We start from the raw sequence: 23,852 nt of genomic DNA, 5'->3' as shown, positions 1-23,852 counted from the left end.
TATAGCCTTCCAAAACACTAAGTAGTGGTTTTAATAGTGCTGTGTTGATACTATATCTTTAAATAAATGTATATTGTGATTATGGCTGTTGGCCTTTGGGGTGGTTTTTTCTGCAGATCATTGTGTAATTAGATCTCTGCTTTCTGATTGGTACTGGGATCTAACCTGGCTTTCTATATTGTGATTGTTGCTTGTCTTAAACTACACTGATGATGGCTTCATTGTTGTGTTTTTGCACTTTAATAAATGCAGTGAAGTATTTTTTTTTCTCAGACTGGGAGCGTTCTCTTTCTTTTCTTGGTTCTCATGTTTAAAGAAAGACGGCGTGAAGCAGCAGAGAGCGCTGGGCCGAGGGCTTGTGAGGCAGAAAACATGTAAAACTACAATAATAGGCGCTGACGTTCACTGTCAACACTCGTTTAATCACAAACGTCTTTATTTTTAACAAACAGAATCATCAGAGAGCAGAAATACAGAGAAACAACATGACTGCGAACACACCGATACAGCTCGCTCTGTGTGTGTGTGTGTGTGTGTGTGTGTGTGTGTGTGTGTGTGTGTGTGTGTGTCTGTGTGTGTGTGTGTGTCGAGGTGTGGGTGGAGGGGGTATTAGTCACCAGAAATGGCACAGAGCCGCTCTCTCTCTCTCCCTCTCCCTCTCTCCCAGTAAGTGGGTCACTCCATCTGGAGCAGAATATGGAAAAACAGCAACACAACATTTTCTACCAAACAGCTTAACACACACACACACACACATACAGACACGTAGAAGAAAAAACGCTTGTTTCAGTCTGTCTGAAGTCAAAGTACCAACACTGAAGCGTTAGCCAGTCGGCTGCTTAGGTCAGATATCACTCATTTAGATACTGGATTAGATCTAAAGGGGTTCAAGAGTTTATTCTTTAGATCTCTAAAATGCAAACTAACTATGTGTTAGTTACCTTTTTCATGTATTACATGGATTTTTTTAATCAGTACCTGAACCTAGTTAAAAGCGCACCTTCTGACGGACTGTGGACTAACTTTTACAGTGCTGTGGAAAAGTATTTGCCTCTCTCTAGATTTCATATTTGTGTCACTTAAATGCTTCAGATCATCAAACAAATGTTAATATTAGACAAATATAACCTGAGTAAATGCATAATGCAGTTTTTAAATTTATTAAGAGAAACAACGTTATCCAGACCTACCTGACCCTGTGTGAAAGAGTAGTTGCCCGCAAAACCTAATAACTGGTTGTGCCATCCTTGGCTGCATGAACTGCAATCAGGCATTTGTGATAACTAGCAATGAGTTTTTCTCACCGCTGTGGAAGAATTTTGGCACGCTGTTCTTTGCAGAATTGTTTTAATTCAGCTACACCGAGGGGTTTCAAGCATGAACAGCCTGTTTCAGGTCATGCCAAAGCATCTCAATCGGATTTAAGTCTGGACTTTGATGCTGACCTTAACTGAGGAAAATAGGCCTGCAGTTCTTTAGATGGTGTTGTGGGTTCTTTTGTGATCTCCTGGATGAGTCATCAATGCACTGTTGAAGTAATTTTGGTATTCCCACCACTCCTGGGAAGGTTCATCACTGTTCCAGTTTTTCTCCATTTGTGGATAATGGCTTTTGCTGTAATTCTCTAGAGTCCCAAAGCTTTAGAAATGACTTAAATTTTTTAAATTAGGTTGAAATTTCTAAAACAAACGAGGACCTCCTGTAGTACTTTAGAAAAGCTGTTGTACCTCTAAATTTCCAATAAGGTGTTTTACTTTCTGAGGGCATTGCCACCGGGTGGTTATCATCTGTAGAGGATTTCTTTTCTCATATATTGAGGTTTCTCATGTGACGTCATCTGTACATATAGAACGAGACACAACCATCAGTTTGGTGCGTGGCTCCTGTAGGTTGCTGGCTGTTGCTGGGTGAAATTGGCTGCAAAGAGCGTGTTTCACCAAAAACCTCATTATGGTCACTGTGGTTGCCTGTAGTTTGCGTAGAAGATACCAGCGTGTCCACAAACACAGGCCAGCCACCACCGGGCAGCAGTACTGTAATGCACTTCAAAGCACTTTAACGGTTTTACTGCCACTTTGAGAGTTGCTGGCAAGTTTGTAGACAAATCAACCACAACAATCACAAGGTTTTTCTTCCAACTGATCAAAGAGCGTTTTTACCTAGCGACCAGATTGTTGTAGACAGGTGTTTAGTCCTGAGTGATTGGGGCCTTTTTTATTCATCGTATTTTGTCACCAAGATTGTCACAAGTCCACAATAATATAAACTTGTCCACCACTAGGGGGTCAATGTCTACAAAAGTCCTGTTGTGAAGACAGCAACACCACGTGAGAAACTGGGACTGTTGTAGAGCGCCGTTCAGTTCTAATCAATAATAATTTTCTCGCTTTATGAGCTTTTCACTCCACAACAGTGCCAGTGCGCTGCATTGTCTGCTTTGCTCTAGATGGGAGCACAATTTATGAAATTAACATACTATGAACTTGAAACTACTCATTGAGACCATGACCCCATCAGGAAAATGTTTACTAAGATCATAAATCAAGCGGGAAATTTGCCATTTTAACCAAATTACTTCTTTTTACACCAGATGAGTTATCCCACACTGGGCATTAAAAAATAATGCAGGGTTAACGCTGTAAGGGCATCTGTTACATCATTTTTTTAGTCTTTATACCAAAATGGGTGACAACCTTTGATTAGCAGTTGTGTGAATAACTGGTAGAGAAAAACACTCAGCTGTGCAGCCTCTGTGGAGCTCTGTGTGTTCTTATTGAAGGTGTTATTGTTGGGATTTGAGTCTCCATTTGAGAGTCAACTGAAAGCAGCCAGTTTTTCTGACCGGCCTGTGTGTTTTACTAATAACAGTGTGACTGTATTATTAAAGGATTTCCATAAACACTGTCATTAACACGACTGACTCAGTTTGGCTCTGTCAAAAAACACACTCCAGCCTTTCTTTCACCTGTTTGGTCAAACTGTAAATGCTACCTTTATTCCTAAGGAGTGCCATCTTTTTTCACTAATACGTTATCTGAATAATTTATTATGAAAACTGCATTTATGAATCAACATTTGTATAAAGATGAGTGTCAGTTCATTCTCGACTAAAACTGACACACAAGAGCATCAAGAGTGTGTCAGTGTCTGACCGAGCTGTTTCACCCCCACGGTTACAGCTCATAGCTAATCATCCTGTTTAGAGGAGCATGCTGACTCCAGATAACATTTGAAGCATTATAAGGAAAAAGTCGAGATATAAATCTTAAGTGCTGTTATTGGTTGCAAGACGAGAAGAAAATGATGATGGGGATGATGGGGATGAACAAACGGTCTTAACAAGCCGCTTCAGTCCTGCTGCTCTGATTCACGGGGAGAGAAATCACTTCATCCTGATGACTCACTGATGAGTTCAACAGGCAAAAAACCCTCCGAAGATAAATAGATGGATACACTGTGTGCTCAAAAGTATATGGACATCCTTGTTCACAACCTCTAACGGATTGGCTGCTCTTTGACAAGGATCTTTTCTTAGATCCTTAACAGTGCTGTAGGGGTCCTAAGGGTGGATTTTGGTGACTGTGGACTTTTCCTGTTTGCTGAGACCACAAAACATTTTTTCTAAACTTTGACTGAGTCCTGTGTTTCCTAAAAGCAACCATAGATTATATGAGTTATGATGGAGCCACTAGTAGTAGATAGATTTTGGACTGCAAAAATGTTTATGAAAGATTCACAGATGTTGGTCAACTCAACACATTTACCTCACTGTATTTATATAAAATTGAATCTTGTTACACTTTCTTTTATAACATTTTTGCTTGTTACGAAGGAGTTCTGCAGGTTTGAGGATTTCAGCATGTCTCAGTCTTCTGCTTCTCTTGAATATCTCAATATACAGTAAATCAAAACTGGGAAACGTAATAGGGAACCATCTGATGTGCAAATTTCCCCAAATTTCTCAACATGAAACTGAAAAAATGTCCCTAAAGGCCACAACAGAGACAACACTCCCTTTACATTTCAATGGATTTGGTACTTTCATTATGTGAACAGAACACCCAAGGACACTATTGTAAAATGAGTGTGATGTGCTTTATCTCTGTCATAAGGCAATCTCCAAAATCCCAGCTGCAAGTGTCTAAAAAAAGAGAGAGAGAGAGAGAAGCAGCGGTTGAATGTTTCATCACTGGTATATTGACACAAACATCTGAACACAGCAGAACAAAGTGAAGCGTAATTAACACAAACCAATTTATAATAAATAGACACGAAGAGGTTGAACAAATCAGATTGTACATACACACATTTCAGTATATTAATAACAACAACTTTTATACATTTGTACAAAAATAGAATCATTAGAGACATCAAAAGCCTCTCTCAAGTTCAAAAAAATAAATATCTGCTTGACACTTGCCAACAGTATATTTGAGAGTCTCTGATTTGTCAAACACAAAACACGAACTCTAAAAGAAACATCTGTGAGCAGTAAATATTTCTGTCTGTCTTTGCAGTTACATGTTTTTCTGTCTGACAGCTGCAATCTGCAAACGTGATACAGATGCTGATTGGACAGTAAAGCCAGTGCAAAACAGAGTCTGAAATAGAAAGGGTCAATTAGCCTCATGGCTGCAAATGTGATAAAATATCAACCAGCACACTGCATAAACAACAACAGGATTGTTAGGTGAGTAAACAACTGTACGACTAGATTAAAAGCCCAGTCTGTTAACTTTTCACAATATAAATCTGAGGTGCACCCACATCCAAAACTTAGAAAATCCACAACAACGTGTACAGTTATCAATCAACAAGGTACCCTCACATGTAACACAAACTGTGGGCTGTATTCTTTGTATCTTGGAACCAGTTGTGATCTTTTAAATGTCTGTCATAAATCAGCTTTTAAAATCATACAAATTCAGTCAGGCAAAGTTTGGACCTTTGGGCCCACTAATGCCCACTAATCATCCTCAAGACCCCTCTAAACCCCCTAGGGTCCTCTGGAAAGCTATTAAAGACCTCAGGAAGTTTCACAAGGACTGAATTAACCTCTTTATGGACCTCACGGACCCCATCAGAGACCAGAATTTGAATATATACTCAGGGAAACTTGGCAAAATCATCAGTGATTCTCACGTACCTGTGCAATATTCTCAAGAATATTTATACAATTTTAAGGAAATCTGCCTGTCATTAAGAGCCTTCCCTCAAAGTCTACAGTCTAGTACCTTGCAAAATCCCATTAGGGCTCTCAGGATACCTGTTCTAGGAACTTATGAAGGCCCTGGTAGAGGCAAATACCTTGGGGAACTACAACCTATATCTAAGTCCACCAGAATTCATTCTAGTACCTGTACAACCCTTATAATGATCTCACCCCTCCAGCACCTCAGAGTTCTCCCAAAGGCATTATCAGTTTTGTCAAGGCCCTCAGAAATCCCATTAATGACATTGACTTCAGGACCTCAGAGCTGTCTGACCAAGGACAATTATTATCCTCAGACTTCTACCACTACAGACTTTTACAGTGTACTTAAGAAACCTACAAGGTCATTAAGGACATCTCAAAACTTTTCAAGTTCCAGTGTTTGTAGGATTTCTAGGTAAAGCTAAGCTCACCCAAGTATCTCTGGAAGCCCAGAAGGGAGACCAATATGGACCTCGGGATCTGCACCATCTGCAGAGGTTTTCCTATCCCTCCTTAAGGACCTCATTTCTGCAGAAACCTCAATCTTTAGATAAATATACATATGAAGAGCATTATTTTTCATACCTGAATATATCTGAGTGAATTTTCCTCCCTGTATGTTTTAATTACATTTAGAAATGTCCGTTTGACCTTGAATTGAATCTGAAATGTATTCACGAATGCTTTATTCCAGCATCCTCAGATGTATCGTTCTCTTTGTCAAAAAACCTTGGAGGCCCATTACAGCCAGGTGATAAAAGAGATTAAATTCTTTCTATGACAAAAATTTAAGAGTCAACAGAACATGTTTTCAGTCTAATTTTGTGGCACAAATCTATGAATATTTTTTATTTCCATCTATTTTTCCAGCATCAATGGGCTTCTGTATAACCTGCTAACAAATGCACCAAATAAACTCACTTACATGAACCATTATTTTTTTTTATAAGATAAAAAGTAAATCAGTAACAACATCAGAATAATGAATATTAGTCAACACTAATTTTCTTGTTTCACAATAGTATGAATATAAAACAGATATGAAACAATTCCTTTTCCATAATAACAGTTCATCATCTGCAGAAAAGTAAACAAAGAGTCAAATACCTTAACTTTTAAAAAAAATAATTAAATTCTTCCAACACGGGATTGTTTTGCACGCGGTCACACAAAGTTAAATGTGAAAACAAAAAGATTTAAATGATTTGGATTCCCTTTGCAAAGTTATACACATTTAAACTTAAAACAAGTGCAGATCTTACTGTGCACTTCCTTTGTTTGTAACTCAAGAAAAATCCCAGCAGATTACTCTGACAATCTTTCAAAAGTATTCATGAACACCAAAACTTGCATGTTTATGTTTGTCCCTCTGGAGCCATTCATTTGCATCTGGAACCATTAGCCTCTTGAATTTTCAAAACTGCCACCATTTTCCAAAATTGCTATTAATTCCAGCGTAGAAAAAAGCAATCTTTATGTGTCGAGAGTATAAAAGGTGGACATAGCGTTCACGTCTGAAGAATGAATCCAATGTGGAAAGACGTTCGAAATTCATCCTTTTTAACATCTACCAGGAAGCATCTGCTCTGGATGCAAAAACATATCCAGTCTGGCAGAAGTCTGAGGAAAAAGGATGTTTGAACTTGACCTCTCTAGACCCTAACCCTAACCCTTGCTGAATATATGAGCTCAGTCGCGGGTTTATCATCACTTTGAATAAATCCAAACATAAGTTAATTGTCTAAACTGTCTAAACTGGTCTTAAAGGAGGATTATTGAATAACAATCTGTAAGTCTTTAGCCAGGGTGTGCATGTGCACATATTATGTGTGGTTTCATAGTCAGACCCACCCCATCGTCCGTCACATCTAGTTTCAAAACATTGAAGGCGGCAGTGAAATCTAGATGTGAAATCTTCCTCTAGAGGACTGAAAACAGGACCTCACAAACCAGTAGATGGTAAAAGATGAATACATACACCTTTTATCTTTTGAATTCCACATACTTGCCTTTGGGGAAGTCAAATTTACGCCTTTAAAGCTTCTTAAGAGCTACTTTGTTTCACATTTACAAAATTTTTTACAGTTTCAAACATAAAACACAGGTTAAACTGCAATTGAACTTTCATTAGGACAATGTAGCTAACACTGAAGAGACTGCTGAATATGATCCAAAGAAAGAGAGAGTTATATGTGTCAGACCTACAGGCGTCACATAAGCTGCACGTGCTGTGCAGGTTGAGAGATTATCCTTCTATAACCTTGATATGCATACTGCAAATGGTAGGCAGGTAGGGGTCAATCCAAGAAATCTAGTTGAAACAAAAGTACCTCAACAATTTATCCCCTGTTCACAAAAAGTTTTGGAAAACAAAGTTGAGCTATGATACAAACAAAACTGAGGTGTAATTTAAGAGTGTAATTTTAAAGTGGACTTATATTTGGTCAAATGTGTATCTTTTTGTTTTTTTGCCACATTTGGTGGCCATCATGAATTTTCAAAAGGCTAATGATTACCTGTGAATATTTTGGTACTGATGAAGTACTTCTCTGGGAAAAACATAACTTTAATGTAATTTCTTTCTCAAAACACTTTGAAAAACCTCCATCAACAAATGTGACTTTGTAGGCCAGACTGGAGCTTAAAGAGTGATTAACATAATCAGACTACATACCTTTGCTTTAAAAACAGAGCTGTTGAAGTTGAAAGATATTGTTTGTAAAGAAGCCGGTCTTTAGTTGCATTAACACACTGTTATGAAATTAAAGAGATTAAACTGATAATCAGATTACAAAGCAAAAAAAAAAACTAAATAATGCAGCACAGATCATGTTAAATGAAAATGATTAAAGAAAGTTTCTTCTGACCTTGAAAACAGATGTTTGTAAATTATGACAAGAAACCACAGTTACATTTCCTACTCTGTAAATAAAAGTAATCTGATTACATGAAAGAGTTTTTCATTTCATTTCGGTATTTTGATGCTATGATAAATCTTCTCAGCTCGCACTGTAAAAACAATATTTTTTAGATAATTTACTTCATCTGTAACATCTTAAATATGTTTTTAGTGTGAATAAAAAAAACAGAGGTGGAAGGTGTGATGTGTGAAAAATGTTGTGAGCGGTTCATAATAAATGTGGAAATCTGACAGTTTGTTCCACTTGTTAAACAAATGCATTGTGTGGAATCTGAACACTTTAAGTCTCAAATGTTGCCAGGTGTTCTTTAAGAAGTTGTCGTCCGTAATCCAAACCTTGTTTGCATTCTTCCATTTGCTTCCTTTCCAGTCTCCTCTGTAAAGCTCCGCCCCCTTTGGCTAGGTGACAGAGAGTTTCCGGGACTCTGAATGCCGTTAACATCCACCTATCCTTCTGGAGGTGTTGATGACACGAGCCGCTTACTCTCTGCTCGCTCCAACTGAAAGCACAAGCAAAATCTTAAAAGTAAATGGCCTCTTGGCATATTCTCGCGATGTCCCGCCTCCTCAGCAGCTGGAGTCCTCGCTGCCGGTGCCTCCTCCTCCGGCCTTGCTGGCAGCTGATGAGCTTACCGAAATCTGGCAGCCATTTGTGACGTGACTCATGACCTTCTGTTTCAGCTGAGCGACCTGTTCCCGTAGCATAGCGGCGGTGGAGGCCAGGTCCGAGTTCTGGCTCTTCAGGACTTTCACCTTCTCCTCCAGCCGTGAGATGCGCTCCAGCTTCCGCTTGCGACATTTAGATGCGGCAATCCGGTTGCGAAGTTTCTTGCGTTCTGCTTTGATTCGCTCCTGTGTCTCCAGGTCGATTGGCGAGAGCGACGGTGGCGAGGTGGGGTCCCCTGCAGGATGAGGGACCTCAGGGACAGTCTGCGGGGCATCCAGGCCTCGAGGGTGTGGCTGAGGTGCTCCACCTCCACCGTGGCCTGAGCCTCCACCATATGCCATCTGCCCTCCAGAGTATGGCATCTGGCCCGGGTTGTAGCTGCTCAGGTTGGTGTAGATGGGCATATCTCCGCCTGACATCAGATTCCTCTGGTAGGACGCCTGCAGGGAGACACTAGAGGATGAAGGCGGAGACATGGGCCCACCTCCAACCAGCTGGTTCTGCTTGTGAAGGTCTGCCAGCGCCTTGACAAAGCCATCAGCAAATCCTTCTTGCTCGTTGGTGGCCTGGTTGCGGTACATGAAGGGATTGGTGGAGTTTGGCACCGGGCTGGTGGTGACCAGCCCCTGGTTGGACTGAATGATCAGGTGCTCCAGATCTGGGGACGCCAGCTTTAGCAGGTTCATGTCTGCTGAGGATGCTGCAGAGGACGCTGCTGATGTCATCAAGGAGCTGTTGCTAGCCAGCCCCAGGATGTTGGGGTTCCCACCCCTCCCTCCTGCTCCACCACCACTGGGGAAGTGGTGACTTCCTGCCATTGACATGGCTTTCTTACTCATCAGCATCTTGTTTCCCGAGTAGCGCTCGTATTCGGCGATCTGGCTGAAGCCGGGCACAGCGGGGGAGTCATCGTGGTAGAAAGGAGTCTCCATCTTGGCCGTCATTGACAGAGAGGCGTCTCAGAAGAAATCTTCATAATCAGATTAACCTGAATATGAGAGCTGATTGAAACGTTTCACTGACGTCTGCGTCTGGAGGATGAAGGCAAGACGAAGAGAAGAAAAAGAGTTCCTGCAGGAGGAAGAAACATGTCTGTGAGAGGAAGAGGAGGACCAAAACAACAGGACAATCACTACCCCTCACCTCTCATTCTCCTGCTCTGTTTGTGGGTTCATTTCACCCTGAGCTAAGGCTGAAGGAACACAGCCACCTCTAATTTGACAATCATGCTCACCATCTTTTCTATTTCAGAAATGTATTTTCATGACATCAAATATGTGTCTGCATTCACGTCTTCATACTGTTTGTATCCTTGTTTGTTCCTGATTTTACAGACAACATGCCTCACTGCATTATGACTCAGTGATGTTCATCAGAAACAAAAACGTTTTAATAGCACTTGCATATCCAGCTCCAAACTTAACTACACCTTGTTCTGAAAATATGCTCAGTTGTATGGCCTCTAAACTTGACAGATTATTGCTTGTAAATATTTCGTTTACAAAAAAATTGGATTAAAGCTTCTTTTCAGTTGTCTGTGCTATCAAAAAACCAAGAGGTTTAATTTACAAGCAAATTAAAGGCACACGGGTTTTCTAATTGTATGAATAATGAGAAATATGTTCTTCTTATTTTAGTCCTGCTGATTATTTCCAACTACACCCTCCTGCACTGTAGCCAGTCGTCCTTGTTCTACTCTGCAGTCTCTGTGAGCTCAGCACATGAACCAGCTCTCCACCTGTTGCAGGTTCTGGTTAGGGTGATGCTTGAAGTCCCAGCAGAGCAGAACAAAGAAGCCATTGCCAGCTGCAGTCCAGGAGGGTGGAGTTGGAGTCCATCTAAACATGGGATGAGAAACTGAAAGAAATGAAAAACTGTCATATCAGCAACCCAACCAGTGTTTCCCACTAATGTGAGTTCTTCATAGTAACATCTCTAACTGATCAGCTAACCCTATAGCAATAATATGAGCTGCTAAAATTCTCTAAAAACCAAGAAAAAGTTCTCCTTTACAAGAGGCTACACTGGTGGATTCTTTATGAAAAGAAAGGAGCCCCACAATTCACAACACACAGTGTTCTACACTTTATACTTACAAGCTGCTGATATGTTTCTGACCTCCAACGACAGGCTGTTACACTTAGACCTAAATTCAATATGCTGCTGTAATAAAATCTGTTTCCTTGCAAGTTGTCGCTTTCTGAGAACAGCAAATATTTGTGAGTCTTAATAAAGGCAGTTGGTGCAGTGGGTCATCTCTCCTGGGAGACGGGGGAATATGAGTGGACAGGATGAGCAACTAATGTAACTATGACAAACATTTCCACTTTTAAAAGGCAACAAACGTCTACACTTGGAGGATGATCCTAAAGCAAATCCACCATGATCCTTGCATGGGTCTTCAGTAAGGCTGTTACGGTGTAAAAACTAGAGCTGGCTAAGTAAACGATACAGGATCCTGTCAAAAAACAGTTATTACAGAGTGTCTTACACATCCCTGATTATGTCGAGATTTCCCTCCAAAGGTGAGATTTACAGCTTGTTTAAACTTGTTCACTGGGCTGCTCCACTAGTGAAACCTTTATATGACGAGCACTGATGGTCTGATAGAAAGGAGCAGATGTACTCCTGAGAAGAAAGCTCAACGTTAACATGACCGTTGCTCACTGCAGGAATCCATCATGCTGTAAACATTACAGAGGAGTCTGTTTCAGGTATTTATTGAAGTCTCATTAAATGGACAAGCTGTCGCCTCGTTCTCTTTCAGCAGATTTGCAGACGTGGGTGAAAAAAATGACCGTACATGCGTTCAAGTTTGGAAATCCTGGGATTTCTTGGGCAATTTTTTCCAAACTATAATGTCTGATTGTGTGAAGTGATTTTAGTGAAACTTCACTTTTGAATTGATTGAATACTTTTGTAGTATGCAGTATTTTTTGTAGATGCTTTGTGTGAGCTATTCTACTTGCTGTTATAGGTTTTGTTTGACATTTTGGCTGCTGCTACAGTATTTTATCAACTTTTGGGAAAAATAAAGCATGTCTCATATCCTATGAGTTACTGACTCAGAGAGTCAATTCAGGTCAGTTCAAACTTTACCAGCATGTGTATGGTCGTGTATTTTTAAAGTTTCTATCTCTGCAGCAAGAGGAGCTGAAGCGACTACACGACAGTGAGCTAATTTACTCAGAATCTGACCGGTCTGAATGCCTGCAACAAGATCAGCTGCACTCACTCCTTGAATCGTCTTTGGATGATACACCCAGTCATACCAAAGCTTGGAAAATAACCATTTGTGTTCTAGGATATAAATGTCATAGATTTGAAGAAAACATTGCACAACCATTTTTTCCCAAACCACAACATTTTCTAAACCTAACTCATTAGCTTTGATAACAAGTGACTTCTTATCAGTAATTAATGATACATTAACGATCACCTAAACTGAGTGTAAAAATCAGTCATGGAATGACCCGACTTGTGGTCTCTGGTGTGAGCAGTGAAATGATTCATTCGACTGAAATTAGGGCTGTTCCTGACATTTAATTTGTGTTTTGTATCAGGAGGGAAACTAACACTAGGAAAACAATGAAAACTGGGCACATTCCAACAGAATGCGGTTAAACATCGGTCGTACAAATACTGCGTGGGAATTTACGAACCATTTGAAATCATTATTCACCTCCCCCAATAATTACTGTTTTAAATGTCACTGAAGAGTGGGAAACTTTGTCTAATGTGTTACGCTGCTCACACACAATGCTAAATTAATTTGCCGAGCGTTGCTAATGTCAGTATGGCTAGCACATGTGGCTCTCCGTCCTTGCATGCTTCCACGTGCCTTGTGGTTAATGTGGTTTTCATTTTGCTTCAGTTCTTATGTCAGCTTACTCTGACACCACTGATGTCCTGCAAACCCGATCTGGTTGGTGCGGATGCCAAACTTCGCACATTTACATCCTCTTGTCAGAAAAAGGAGGGCCCTCCGTCTGTCAGCGAAGGTCGGCTTTTATCAAAATAATTCACTTAACCAGCTGGCATTTCTGGCACTGACCAGCAAGAGCAGCAAATTTAAAAGTCAAATTTGTCAAATATGTATGTGGACACGATGAAACTGGACAGATAAGATTTAATTTCATTAGATTAGAGTTTGAGGCTATTTCATGAACTGTGTTTAGGGTTGCCAGGTTGGGTTGACAGATGGGTTAGATATATAGATTTCTTGGAGATGGTTTTGAAATAGGAGAGAAAGCTGGGGAATATGAGAGTGCTGGTGGGCATGGATAAACCCTCCAGAGATAATATCAAAGCACGTGTAAGCAGAGGACCATGGATTTATTTATTTATTTTGTTGACAGCAGTTTGAGAGCGTTTTTAGAATATTTTATATTAAATATTAGAGATAAGTGTTGCACCTGTCTGAATGGATTGAAGTCTTTGTATTTTAATGCTTCATTTCTTCTCTCTGTTTATCTGGCTTTACTGTGTGGGTAAAACAACAGTGTGTATTCTATATATAACAAGTGTTGTTGGAGCTTTACCCCTTTCAGTTCTTAACCTCTTCTCCGAGTCCAGAAAGACAGAAACCTCTAGTCTGTTTCCACAAAAGGGCAACACATGGGTCTGAAAATATTTTTTGCTGAAAAGGAAACACAGTGGTCGAGTTTGAGTTACACGGAGAGACAAATAACCAACACAGTGACAAGCGTCACTGTAATTCCTGAATCCTTTTCATGAATAAAAAAAAAGAAATTACAAAAACATCCCCTCTATCCTTTAACCTCAACAGTTCAGATGCAGTGTGTGTCATGTGGTGACGAAACTGACCACGAGGCGAGACGCTTGAGGAACTGATTCAGCTCAGGTCCACCGTCACCTCGACTCTTTGCTTCCTTATAATTTAATCAGAGCAGCATATTGAGAAATAAGAGAAAAAACCCTCAGAGTAAGAAACAGCAGTCAAGGTCATGCGTGAGGAAGATTTCCCCACAGGAGAGGAGTGAAAACGTCAGATAGAAGTTAGTGTGATAATCACGGGCTGCACACAGGTGATTATCTGAGCTCAGGTGACTAACAGCAGCCCAGCACGATGAGTCTGAAGCTTACAAAGACAAACAGGCTAATGTGACATTGATGCAACTCTTAAAGTTAAAACAAGGGACAACAGGCATCACTTGATGCTTAAGCTAATGCAAAAACAGCTTAAACATCATGGCTCTGAACATACTGGAACTTCTAAGACTTTGAATTTTTATATTCTATTCTACAGTGGGGCAAAAAAGTATTTAGTCAGCCACCGATTGTGCAAGTTCCCCCACTTAAAATGATGACAGAGGTCAGTAATTTGCACCAGAGGTACACTTCAACTGTGAGAGACAGAATGTGAAAAAAAAATCCATGAATTCACATGGTAGGATTTGTAAAGAATTTATTCGTAAATCAGGGTGGAAAATAAGTATTTGGTCACCTCAAACAAGGAAAATCTCTGGCTCTCACAGACCTGTAACGTCTTCTGTAAGAAGCTTTTCTGTCCCCCACTCGTTACCTGTATGAATGGCACCTGTTTGAACTCATCATCTGTATAAAAGACACCTGTCCACAGCCTCAAACAGTCAGACTCCAAACTCCGCCATGGCCAAGACCAAAGAGCTTTCGAAGGACACCAGGAAAAGTATTGTAGACCTGCACCAGACTGGGAAGAGTGAATCTACAATAGGCAAGCAGCTTGGTGTGAAAAAATCAACTGTGGGAGCAATCATCAGAAAATGGAAGACATACAAGACCACTGATAATCTCCCTCGATCTGGGGCTCCACGCAAGATCTCATCCCGTGGGGTCAAAATGATCATGAGAACGGTGAGCAAAGATCCCAGAACCACACGGGGGGACCTGGTGAATGACCTGCAGAGAGCTGGGACCAAAGTAACAAAGGTCACCATCAGTAACACACTACAACGGCAGGGAATCAAATCCCGCAGTGCCAGACGTGTTCCGCTGCTGAAGCCAGTGCATGTCCAGGCCCGTCTGAAGTTTGCCAGAGAGCACATGGATGATACAGCAGAGGATTGGGAGAATGTCATGTGGTCAGATGAAACCAAAGTAGAACTTTTTGGTATAAACTCAACTCGTCGTGTTTGGAGGAAGAAGAATACTGAGTTGCATCCCAAGAACACCATACCTACTGTGAAGCATGGGGGTGGAAACATCATGCTATGGGGCTGTTTTTCTGCCAAGGGGACAGGACGACTGATCCGTGTTAAGGACAGAATGAATGGGGCCATGTATCGTGAGATTTTGAGCCAAAACCTCCTTCCATCAGTGAGAACTTTGAAGATGAAACGAGGCTGGGTCTTCCAACATGACAATGATCCAAAACACACCGCCCGGGCAACAAAGGAGTGGCTCCGTAAGAAGCATTTGAAAGTCCTGGAGTGGCCTAGCCAGTCTCCAGACCTCAACCCCATAGAAAATCTGTGGCGGGAGTTGAAAGTCCGTGTTGCTCGGCGACAGCCCCAAAACATCACTGCTCTCGAGAAGATCTGCATGGAGGAATGGGCCAAAATACCAGCTACTGTGTGTGCAAACCTGGTAAAGACCTATAGTAAACGTTTGACCTCTGTTATTGCCAACAAAGGTTATGTTACAAAGTATTGAGTTGTATTTTTGTTATTGACCAAATACTTATTTTCCACCCTGATTTACGAATAAATTCTTTACAAATCCTACCATGTGGATTCATGGATTTTTTTTTCACATTCTGTCTCTCACAGTTGAAGTGTACCTCTGGTGCAAATTACTGACCTCTGTCATCATTTTAGGTGGGGGAACTTGCACAATCGGCGGCCTACTAAATACTTTTTTGCCCCACTGTATCAGCTTTTAAAGTATGTCTGGTCTGAGATGTTGAACCAGTAAGAGCGATCTGGTAGGCTCACATGGATGCATATTGTTATGATTATTTAGTGTCTGTAGCATCATTGTCTCCAGACTTTTCAGTCTGGAGGCAACACCTAAAACAAAGTTTTAAAATAAGTGGTAACTGTTTTATTTAACCCAGCCTATAATCTATTTCTCAATCTTGCTGAATAATGATCATATAAAACAAATTTTACGTTCATTATTAATACTGGTAGAAAACATGTGAAGATTATGTGTATGATTTGAACTTGGGTTTGCTCATTTCAGTTTAGTTTTTACTGTAAAAGTTTACTTTTTAAAATTTATTTTATTTATTTTAATTTATTTAATCAGTCTCAGTTTTAGTCTTTTTAATTCTTAATTTGTCTTAAATTATTTATTTTATGCAGGGTTTCTCTCAAGGTTTTAGCAAAGTCAGAATAGACATTACAGCCCGATCTCACGGCAACAAAACATGAAATGGTGACAAAAAAGCAACCTGTTTATTTGTGTTCATGGACACAAACGGTCACGTGTTTTCATGTCAGTCAGTCCACGTGATGAGAACTGGTGTTCAGGGAAAAACAAAGCAAACAGAAAGACGAGAAAATTCATGACCAGAAACAAATCAGTAGATTCGAGACTTTGATTATTTCACAAGCTGTTGGGTAATTACAGTAAAACAGCTTTGTGATGGCAGTTGAGAGTCAAATCTTAAAAAAAAAATGCTTCAAAGCATCATCGGGCAGCTTGTGAATCCACATTTTACCAAATTCACAAAAGCGAGAACTACAGATATGTTTTATTTTATTTCAGTTATCCAAAATCATCTCAGCAAAAATATTTTTCCAAATCTCCTTTTTATCTTTATTTCCATCAACAAGAGTGAAATTAGTTAGTTTTTAGATCAGTTTTAGCTTCCTTTACCTTCAACCTGCATAGGTGGAGTTTTTGTCCTTTATTAAAAAGGAACTTCCAAATGACCACAACAGTAGCCTGAAGGTGCTTTATAAGAACAACCCTAGGTTTCTCTTCAGCACTGTAGCCAGGCTGACAAAAAGTCAGAGCTCTTTTGAGCCAACCATCCCTTTAACACTAATTAGTAATGACTTCATGAACTTCTTCACAAATAAAATTTTTATCATTAGAGAAAAAATTACCAATAATCATCCCACAGATGTAATATTATCTACAGCTACTCTTAGTACCATTGATATTAAGTTAGACTCTTTTTCTCCAATTGATCTTTCTGAGTTAACTTCAATAATTACTTCCTCCAAACCATCAACGTGTCTTTTAGACCCCATTCCTACAAAACTGCTCAAAGAAGTCCTGCCATTAATTAATTCTTCGATCTTAAATATGATCAACCTATCTCTAATAATCGGCTATGTACCACAGGCCTTCAAGCTGGCTGTAGTTAAACCTTTACTCAAAAAGCCATCTCTAGACCCAGCAGTCTTAGCTAATTATAGGCCAATCTCCAACCTTCCTTTCATATCAAAAATCCTTGAAAGAGTAGTTGTCAAACAGCTAACAGATCATCTGCAGAGGAATGGTTTATTTGAAGAGTTTCAGTCAGGTTTCAGAGCTCAGCACAGCACAGAAACAGCTTTAGTGAAGGTTACAAATGATCTTCTTATGGCCTCTGACAGTGGACTCATCTCTGTGCTTGTCCTGCTAGACCTCAGTGCAGCGTTCGATACTGTTGATCATAATATCCTATTAGAGCGATTAGAACATGCTGTAGGTATTACAAGTACTGCGCTGCAGTGGTTTGTATCATATCTATCTAATAGACTCCAATTCGTGCATGTAAATGGAGAGTCCTCTTCACACACTGAGGTTAATTATGGAGTTCCACAGGGTTCAGTGCTAGGACCAATTCTGTTTACATTATACATGCTTCCCTTAGGCAGTATCATTAGAAGACATAGCATACATTTTCACTGCTATGCAGATGACACCCAGCTCTATCTGTCCATGAAGCCAGATAACACACACCAATTAGTTAAACTGCAGGAATGTCTTAAAGACATAAAGACCTGGATGGCCGCTAACTTTCTGCTTCTTAATTCAGATAAAACTGAGGTTATTGTACTCGGCCCTGAAAATCTTAGAAATATGGTATCTAATCAGATTCTTACTCTGGATGGCATTACCTTGGCCTCCAGTAACGCGGTGAGGAACCTTGGAGTCATTTTTGACCAGGACATGTCCTTCAACGCACATATTAAACAAATATGTAAGACTGCTTTCTTCCATTTGCGCAACATCTCTAAAATTAGAAATATCCTGTCTCAGAGTGACGCTGAAAAACTAGTTCATGCATTTATTACTTCCAGGCTGGACTACTGTAATTCATTATTATCAGGATGTCCAAAAAACTCACTGAAAAGCCTTCAGCTAATCCAAAATGCTGCAGCAAGAGTCCTGACAGGGACTAGAAAGAGAGAGCATATTTCTCCTGTTTTGGCTTCCCTTCATTGGCTTCCTGTTAAATCCAGAATTGAATTCAAAATCCTGCTCCTCACATACAAGGTCTTAAATAATCAGGCCCCATCTTATCTTAATGACCTTGTAGTACCATATCACCCTATTAGAGCGCTCCGCTCTCGCTCTGCAGGCCTACTTGTTGTTCCTAGAGTATTTAAAAGTAGAATGGGAGGGAGAGCCTTCAGTTTTCAGGCCCCTCTTCTGTGGAACCAGCTTCCAGTTTGGATTCGGGAGACAGACACTATCTCTACTTTTAAGATTAGGCTTAAAACTTTCCTTTTTTCTAAAGCATATAGTTAGGGCTGGACCAGGTGACCCTGAATCCTCCCTTTGTTATGCTGCAATAGATGTAGGCTGCCGGGGGATTCCCATGATGCATTGAGTTTTTCCTTTCCAGTCACCTTTCTCACTCACTATGTATTAATAGACCTCTCTGCATTGAATCATATCTGTTATTAACCTCTGTCTCTCTTCCACAGCATGTCTTTATCCTGTCTTCCTTCTCTCACCCCAACCGGTCGCAGCAGATGGCCGCCCCTCCCTGAGCCTGGTTCTGCCGGAGGTTTCTTCCTGTTAAAAGGGAGTTTTTCCTTCCCACTGTCGCCAAAGTGCTTGCTCATAGGGGGTCATATGATTGTTGGGTTTTTCTCTGTATCTATGAAGCGCCTTGAGGCGACTTTTGTTGTGATTTGGCGCTATATAAATAAAATTGAATTGAATTGAATTGAATTGAATTATATCATAAGGTAAAGACTACGTTAACTCACAGAATTAAAATGAAAATTAGAATAAAAATTAAAAAAAATTATTAAAAAGTAAAAAGCAAGCAGTTGGCGACAGTGGGAAAGATAAACTAATTTTTAACAGGAAGAAACCTCTGGGAGACCCAGGCTCAGGGAGGAACAGCCAACTGCTGTGATTGGTTGTGGATGAGGGGAAGACATATGAGACCAGACAGATGAAAAACCATATTCAGGAACACAAAAAACCACAGAGGAGCCAGAAAACTACAGATTATAAGATGTGACAGTTTTCACAAACTCGTTTTGGTTTTCATTGCACAGCACGTAGTTTGAAACGATGACAGCCTAGTCCTGTCACATGTCATGTAACATTTGAGTGCTACGCCCACAAATACTTTTTCCTTTTTTAAACATTTTCAATCCACACAAAAACACTAAAACATTGTCAAGAGCTCGCCAAAGCAACACATGCCATTGTAACCCTACCCAGATAGAAATGTTAGCTAGTCATAAGCCTTTTGTTTTTCAAAAGCTCTATTTTCAGTTCCTTTAAATACATTTGGACAAAAGGAAAAAATACACAAGAAAGGTTATACAAAATGCCCATATATGTGTGGACAGGGCTTGAGAGGTCATGCTAGATTAGTCTGAAACTGTCTAAACATGAAGAGGTGGCACGAGAGTGCGACGGCCATCTTCTACATTTATGCCCCAAACTGTTAAGATTGCACTGCCCTTCACATCTAGCTCTGGGCTTCAAAGAGAGTCTGGCAACCATTCACAGCATAAATGGGTGGGGATGGATCTGACTGATAACATTATAAATCCCACCCTGAGAAAATATGTTCACAGCTCGTATGCCATGTGAACTTATTTTGTTTCACTTTTGAGCAAGTGGGCATCGTTTTTCGAGTTTTGCATCTCCAGCTCCAGTATGAACCCACCACTTATTCCACTGTACGAGCTGGGAAAGCACTGGAATACATCAGCATTTCCATGCTTCCTCCCACCTACAGACATTTAACTCCTTCTTCCAGCCCTCGCCTCAATGCTCCTAAACAAAGCAAGGCGCCTTCCCCACTGTCATTGTTAGTTAGTGAGCAGCGTTTAGAAATCTGGACATCCCACTTTCTTTTACAGACAAAGCAGATGTTTCTAGAGCAACGTCACCTACTTCCAAGGTGCATAAAGAAGAGCATTATTCTAAAAAGGTATAGAAATCAGCCAACCTTACACATTCATGTGCATATGCACCAGTAATCCTCGATGTGATTAGTTGTTTTCTGTACATGTCCTATTTAAAATGTTGGCTGTAATCTGTTTTATAGCTGACTGATGAGGTCAGAAATGTGTTGGTCAAACGGTAAAGTTCTTACTACTGCAAGTTAACTTCCTCCACAGAACTCCAGCTAACATTCGAATGTTTCTCAAAACTGGCAGGGAAGCTTTCAACAACACAACACAAACACAACTCTGACTGTCTTTAGTCCAAAAACAACACAACACTTGAGCTGGAAGTGAACGTCAGCTCGAAAACATTAGTTACGCCACTTTAGCTGCAGAAACCAGCAGAAACAGTAGACCTGCTTAATGTCACAATTTAATGAACCACACTGAGAATAAGTAAGTCCAGCTTTAACAATGTGTCTTATTACATGTGATTAACCAACACAGTGGCACAAAGAGGTACAAGACCCAATATGTTTTCACTTTACAGACATTTCCATGCATGTGTAGTCATGCTGTTAAGACAAGATACAGGTCATTATTCCCAAAGGTCAGAAGATCCCTGTGTTACAGCAGCCGAAACATTAAACACAGCCTGCAGCAAGTAGAGTAGTTAAAAAACAGAACAAAACAAAACAAAAACACTATGACAAAACAAAATAGCTCCATGAGGTAAAAAAAAAAACAGAGGAGCTGTAAAACAGCAAAAAAAAAAAGAAAAAAAAAGGAGCTCAAAAGATAAAAAATAAAAAACTTTGCAAATTAAAAAAAAAAAAGTATAAGAGTATAATAAAATAAAATGGGTCTATACCGTAAATTTGCTCAAAAAAGGGTGTCTGGACCCCGGACCTCTCTTTGCATCTCAGATCAAAAGCACAGTCACAGCTGGAAACTCCCAATCACACCCAACACAGCAGTTTATTATTATTATTATTATTATTATTATTATTAATGTTATTATTATTATTATTATTATTATTATTATTATTATTATTATTAATGTTATTTGTGGCCAATGAAAATCACTGCCCTCTGCTGGACACACGACTTCCTAAACGACCTCCAGTGCAGTGTTCTTCCTTATTTATCATCCAACATGTTCACATTTTCCACAAACTCTCCCAAATCCGATGGTAACGTAACTACTCAAACTTCATAACTACTTAACTATTTTAATTTTCTACCGCTTGTCACAGCTGCCTCCCCGCTTCTAATCCCAGCACTGTGCGGCGTGTTAGTCAAAAAGCTGATTTTTTTTAAACATAGAATAAAGAAATATGAAGTGCGCAACAGTTCATTAAACCAGCTGCAGCATTCAAACCCTGCTTACATGTTACAGTAGATGTGACAGTGATGAATATAAATCCCAGTAAGCAGTGAAACAGTCGTCATATCACACCGAAGCTCGTTAATAGGAAGGTCAAACACCTTCATCCTCCTCAATGCTGTGTAAGCTATAATTTATAATAACAGGTAGTTTTCAGTACCGACACTCTGATCAGTCCTCTCCTCTCAGGACTTCATCAGGTGAAGTTCCGTCAACTTCAGACCGGGTGAAACCAGCGCGAGGCATCATTAACACTACCATCATCATCCTCCCCCTCCTCATCACCGTCCTAACCGACCGCGGCTCGGTGTCTCATCTAAAAAAGTCCAGCATGACGAGGCTGGGAGGCGATGAGAGCGGGAATAATGTCTGATAAAGGCTGATACTCACAGAGAGACAGGGAGAGCTGCTGAACCATCCGAGAGCAGAGAGACTGACTCAGAGAGAGAGCGAGGAAGAGCGGCTGAAGTCTCTCTCCATCACAAAGTGACTCACTCTGACGCTTTCTGCTCCTTATCTCTCCAACGCGCCTCTAATGAGCGCCTTTATTTATACACTGACATACTTCACACGGGGAACATATATATGTGATATATATGAGCCGTGAAAGGTTGAAAGCCGTGCCTCACAGGTTGGTAAATTGATGGACCCCCGAAAAAGAACCCCCCACACCGACTCTTCCTCTAACGTCCGCTTGAGGATGACTCCCCCTGAATCAGTCCCTTACACTCCCTTACAACCTGATTCTGAGAGGGGTTTGGACTCCACTCTGACCTCACGCATGACCTTTCCTGGACGTAATTTAGCTTTTTTTTTTTATCCCCGACATTATCTCACACTTGTCACTTTTAATCTGTCATCTCACATATATAGGTGTACATGTTCACTTATACAAAATTTGATATTTTCTACTTTTGAAATACAAAAGAGGCTCAGCTGTGGAGGCTGGAGGGGTTGGTAGTGGAGTAAATTATTTGACCTTTTTGGTACATAAGAGACCCAAATTGTACAAGTCACAGATGTTTGTGCTTTATTTGATTCATGAATTCAGTTTGATGATTAATGATCCACAGTGTGGTGGCTTACAGGTACGCCTGATCCCGGGAGGAAATCAAACAAACTGAACATGGAAGCAGCTAAAAGTCGCTTTTATTAATAAAAATTACGTCGCTTGGTTAACTTTAGGCATTGAGGACTTGGTTATTCTGATTCAGTAAATTGATGCCTTCTTGCTTTTCCTACACACAATTTGCACGTATGACATAAAACTACACAAATAATACACAACAAATTTGTGCTCACTGTCCTGAAGAATCTGTATAATTAGTTTCTGTGAAAAACAAAACTTTACTTTTTTGTGGACTGTAAGACTGGACTGTAATTACACATCCTTCTAACAACTGTGCAAAGAGTCTTTTTTTATCTGTTACTCATAACTCAGGCTTAGATATATCACACCCACTGATCGACCGGACCAGTCCCACAACTAAAAAGCAAATATTCACAAAAAAAGTCATGAAAAGTAAACTATTGGTTTGTGTTTATGGATTTAAATTGTCAGGTTTCAGTGTAAGTCAACGGGACTGACTCATCCAGAAAGTTGTATATTTTAAAGCGTGTCACAAAGTGTCAGAGTGTCGTTGATGGTTAATTTATTTTTCTTACAGTTAAGTGGAAAAGTGAAAAACCTTAAGCTTTATTTTAACAGTTACTGAAAGATGTTTCAATGATCAGTAGTTCATGCAACAGTAAAAAGTGTGACAGCCAACCCCGGTCCATCCTATATTTATATATATCCCTGCAGGGAATGTGTCGTAACGGCAGCCGTGAAAACAGATTCTTAAGGGAACTGGGAACAGTTACATTTTACAGTTACATAAGAAAGTTGTTTTTAGTGTCTACAAAGTAACTGATTTTAAATTAATAACTTAGTAAAGAAGAATTCAAATGATTTGTGAAAATCTGTCAAATTTTAGAACCAAAACTGGGTCTGTGGTGTGAGCAGCAAAATGATTCCAACCTCCAAATAAGCGTTTTTCACCAGTTAAAAGAGGAAAATATTTATTTTGTGTATGTGGCTATAAACAAGTGCATACATGATTGTGGTCAGGTTGAAAAAAATATGCCAAATACAGAGCAATACAAAAGTGGCCCAGACCAATAAAACCAGAGCATAAAGCTTGTAAAAAAACAAAACAAAACAAAAACTATATATGTTTAGACAGCCTATAAAGACATACAAGAATATTCTCATTTTGCGTTTTAAGAAAATCAAGTGCCATTTTACAGTATGTCTCCATGTTTGACAATTTGTTGTTCCACTTTCAGTGAATCTAATAAGTAAAAAAAAACTTATTGTGTTTGGTTTTTCTGTAATTTTC

General features: G+C 39.9%; 1 protein-coding gene across 2 annotated transcripts; it reads right to left on the bottom strand.

Annotated features, from left to right (window-relative positions):
- Positions 1 to 430: 430 nt before the first annotated feature.
- Positions 431 to 21,978, bottom strand: june (JunE proto-oncogene, AP-1 transcription factor subunit). Of its 2 annotated transcripts, none has more exons than XM_085463042.1 (2): positions 21,862 to 21,978; positions 431 to 9,852 (listed from the first exon to the last, which is right to left on the bottom strand). In XM_085463042.1, the coding sequence occupies exon 2, from the start codon at positions 9,723 to 9,725 to the stop codon at positions 8,682 to 8,684; it is 1,044 nt and encodes a 347-aa protein (XP_085319168.1). In that variant the 5' UTR covers positions 9,726 to 9,852; positions 21,862 to 21,978; the 3' UTR covers positions 431 to 8,681. The 2 variants fall into 2 exon arrangements, with proteins under 2 accessions (XP_085319168.1, XP_085319169.1); XM_085463043.1 differs by lacking the exon at positions 21,862 to 21,978 and adding an exon at positions 21,632 to 21,761.
- Between the last annotated feature and the right edge of the window lie 1,874 nt (positions 21,979 to 23,852).

The sequence above is a fragment of the Copadichromis virginalis genome, linkage group LG7 (genome assembly GCF_057382275.1).
Source record: "Copadichromis virginalis isolate Kocher_CV1m ecotype Utaka linkage group LG7, C_Virginalis_male_GT1.1, whole genome shotgun sequence".
NCBI lineage: Eukaryota > Metazoa > Chordata > Actinopteri > Cichliformes > Cichlidae > Copadichromis > Copadichromis virginalis.
This window is presented reverse-complemented; position numbering and strand designations above follow the sequence as displayed.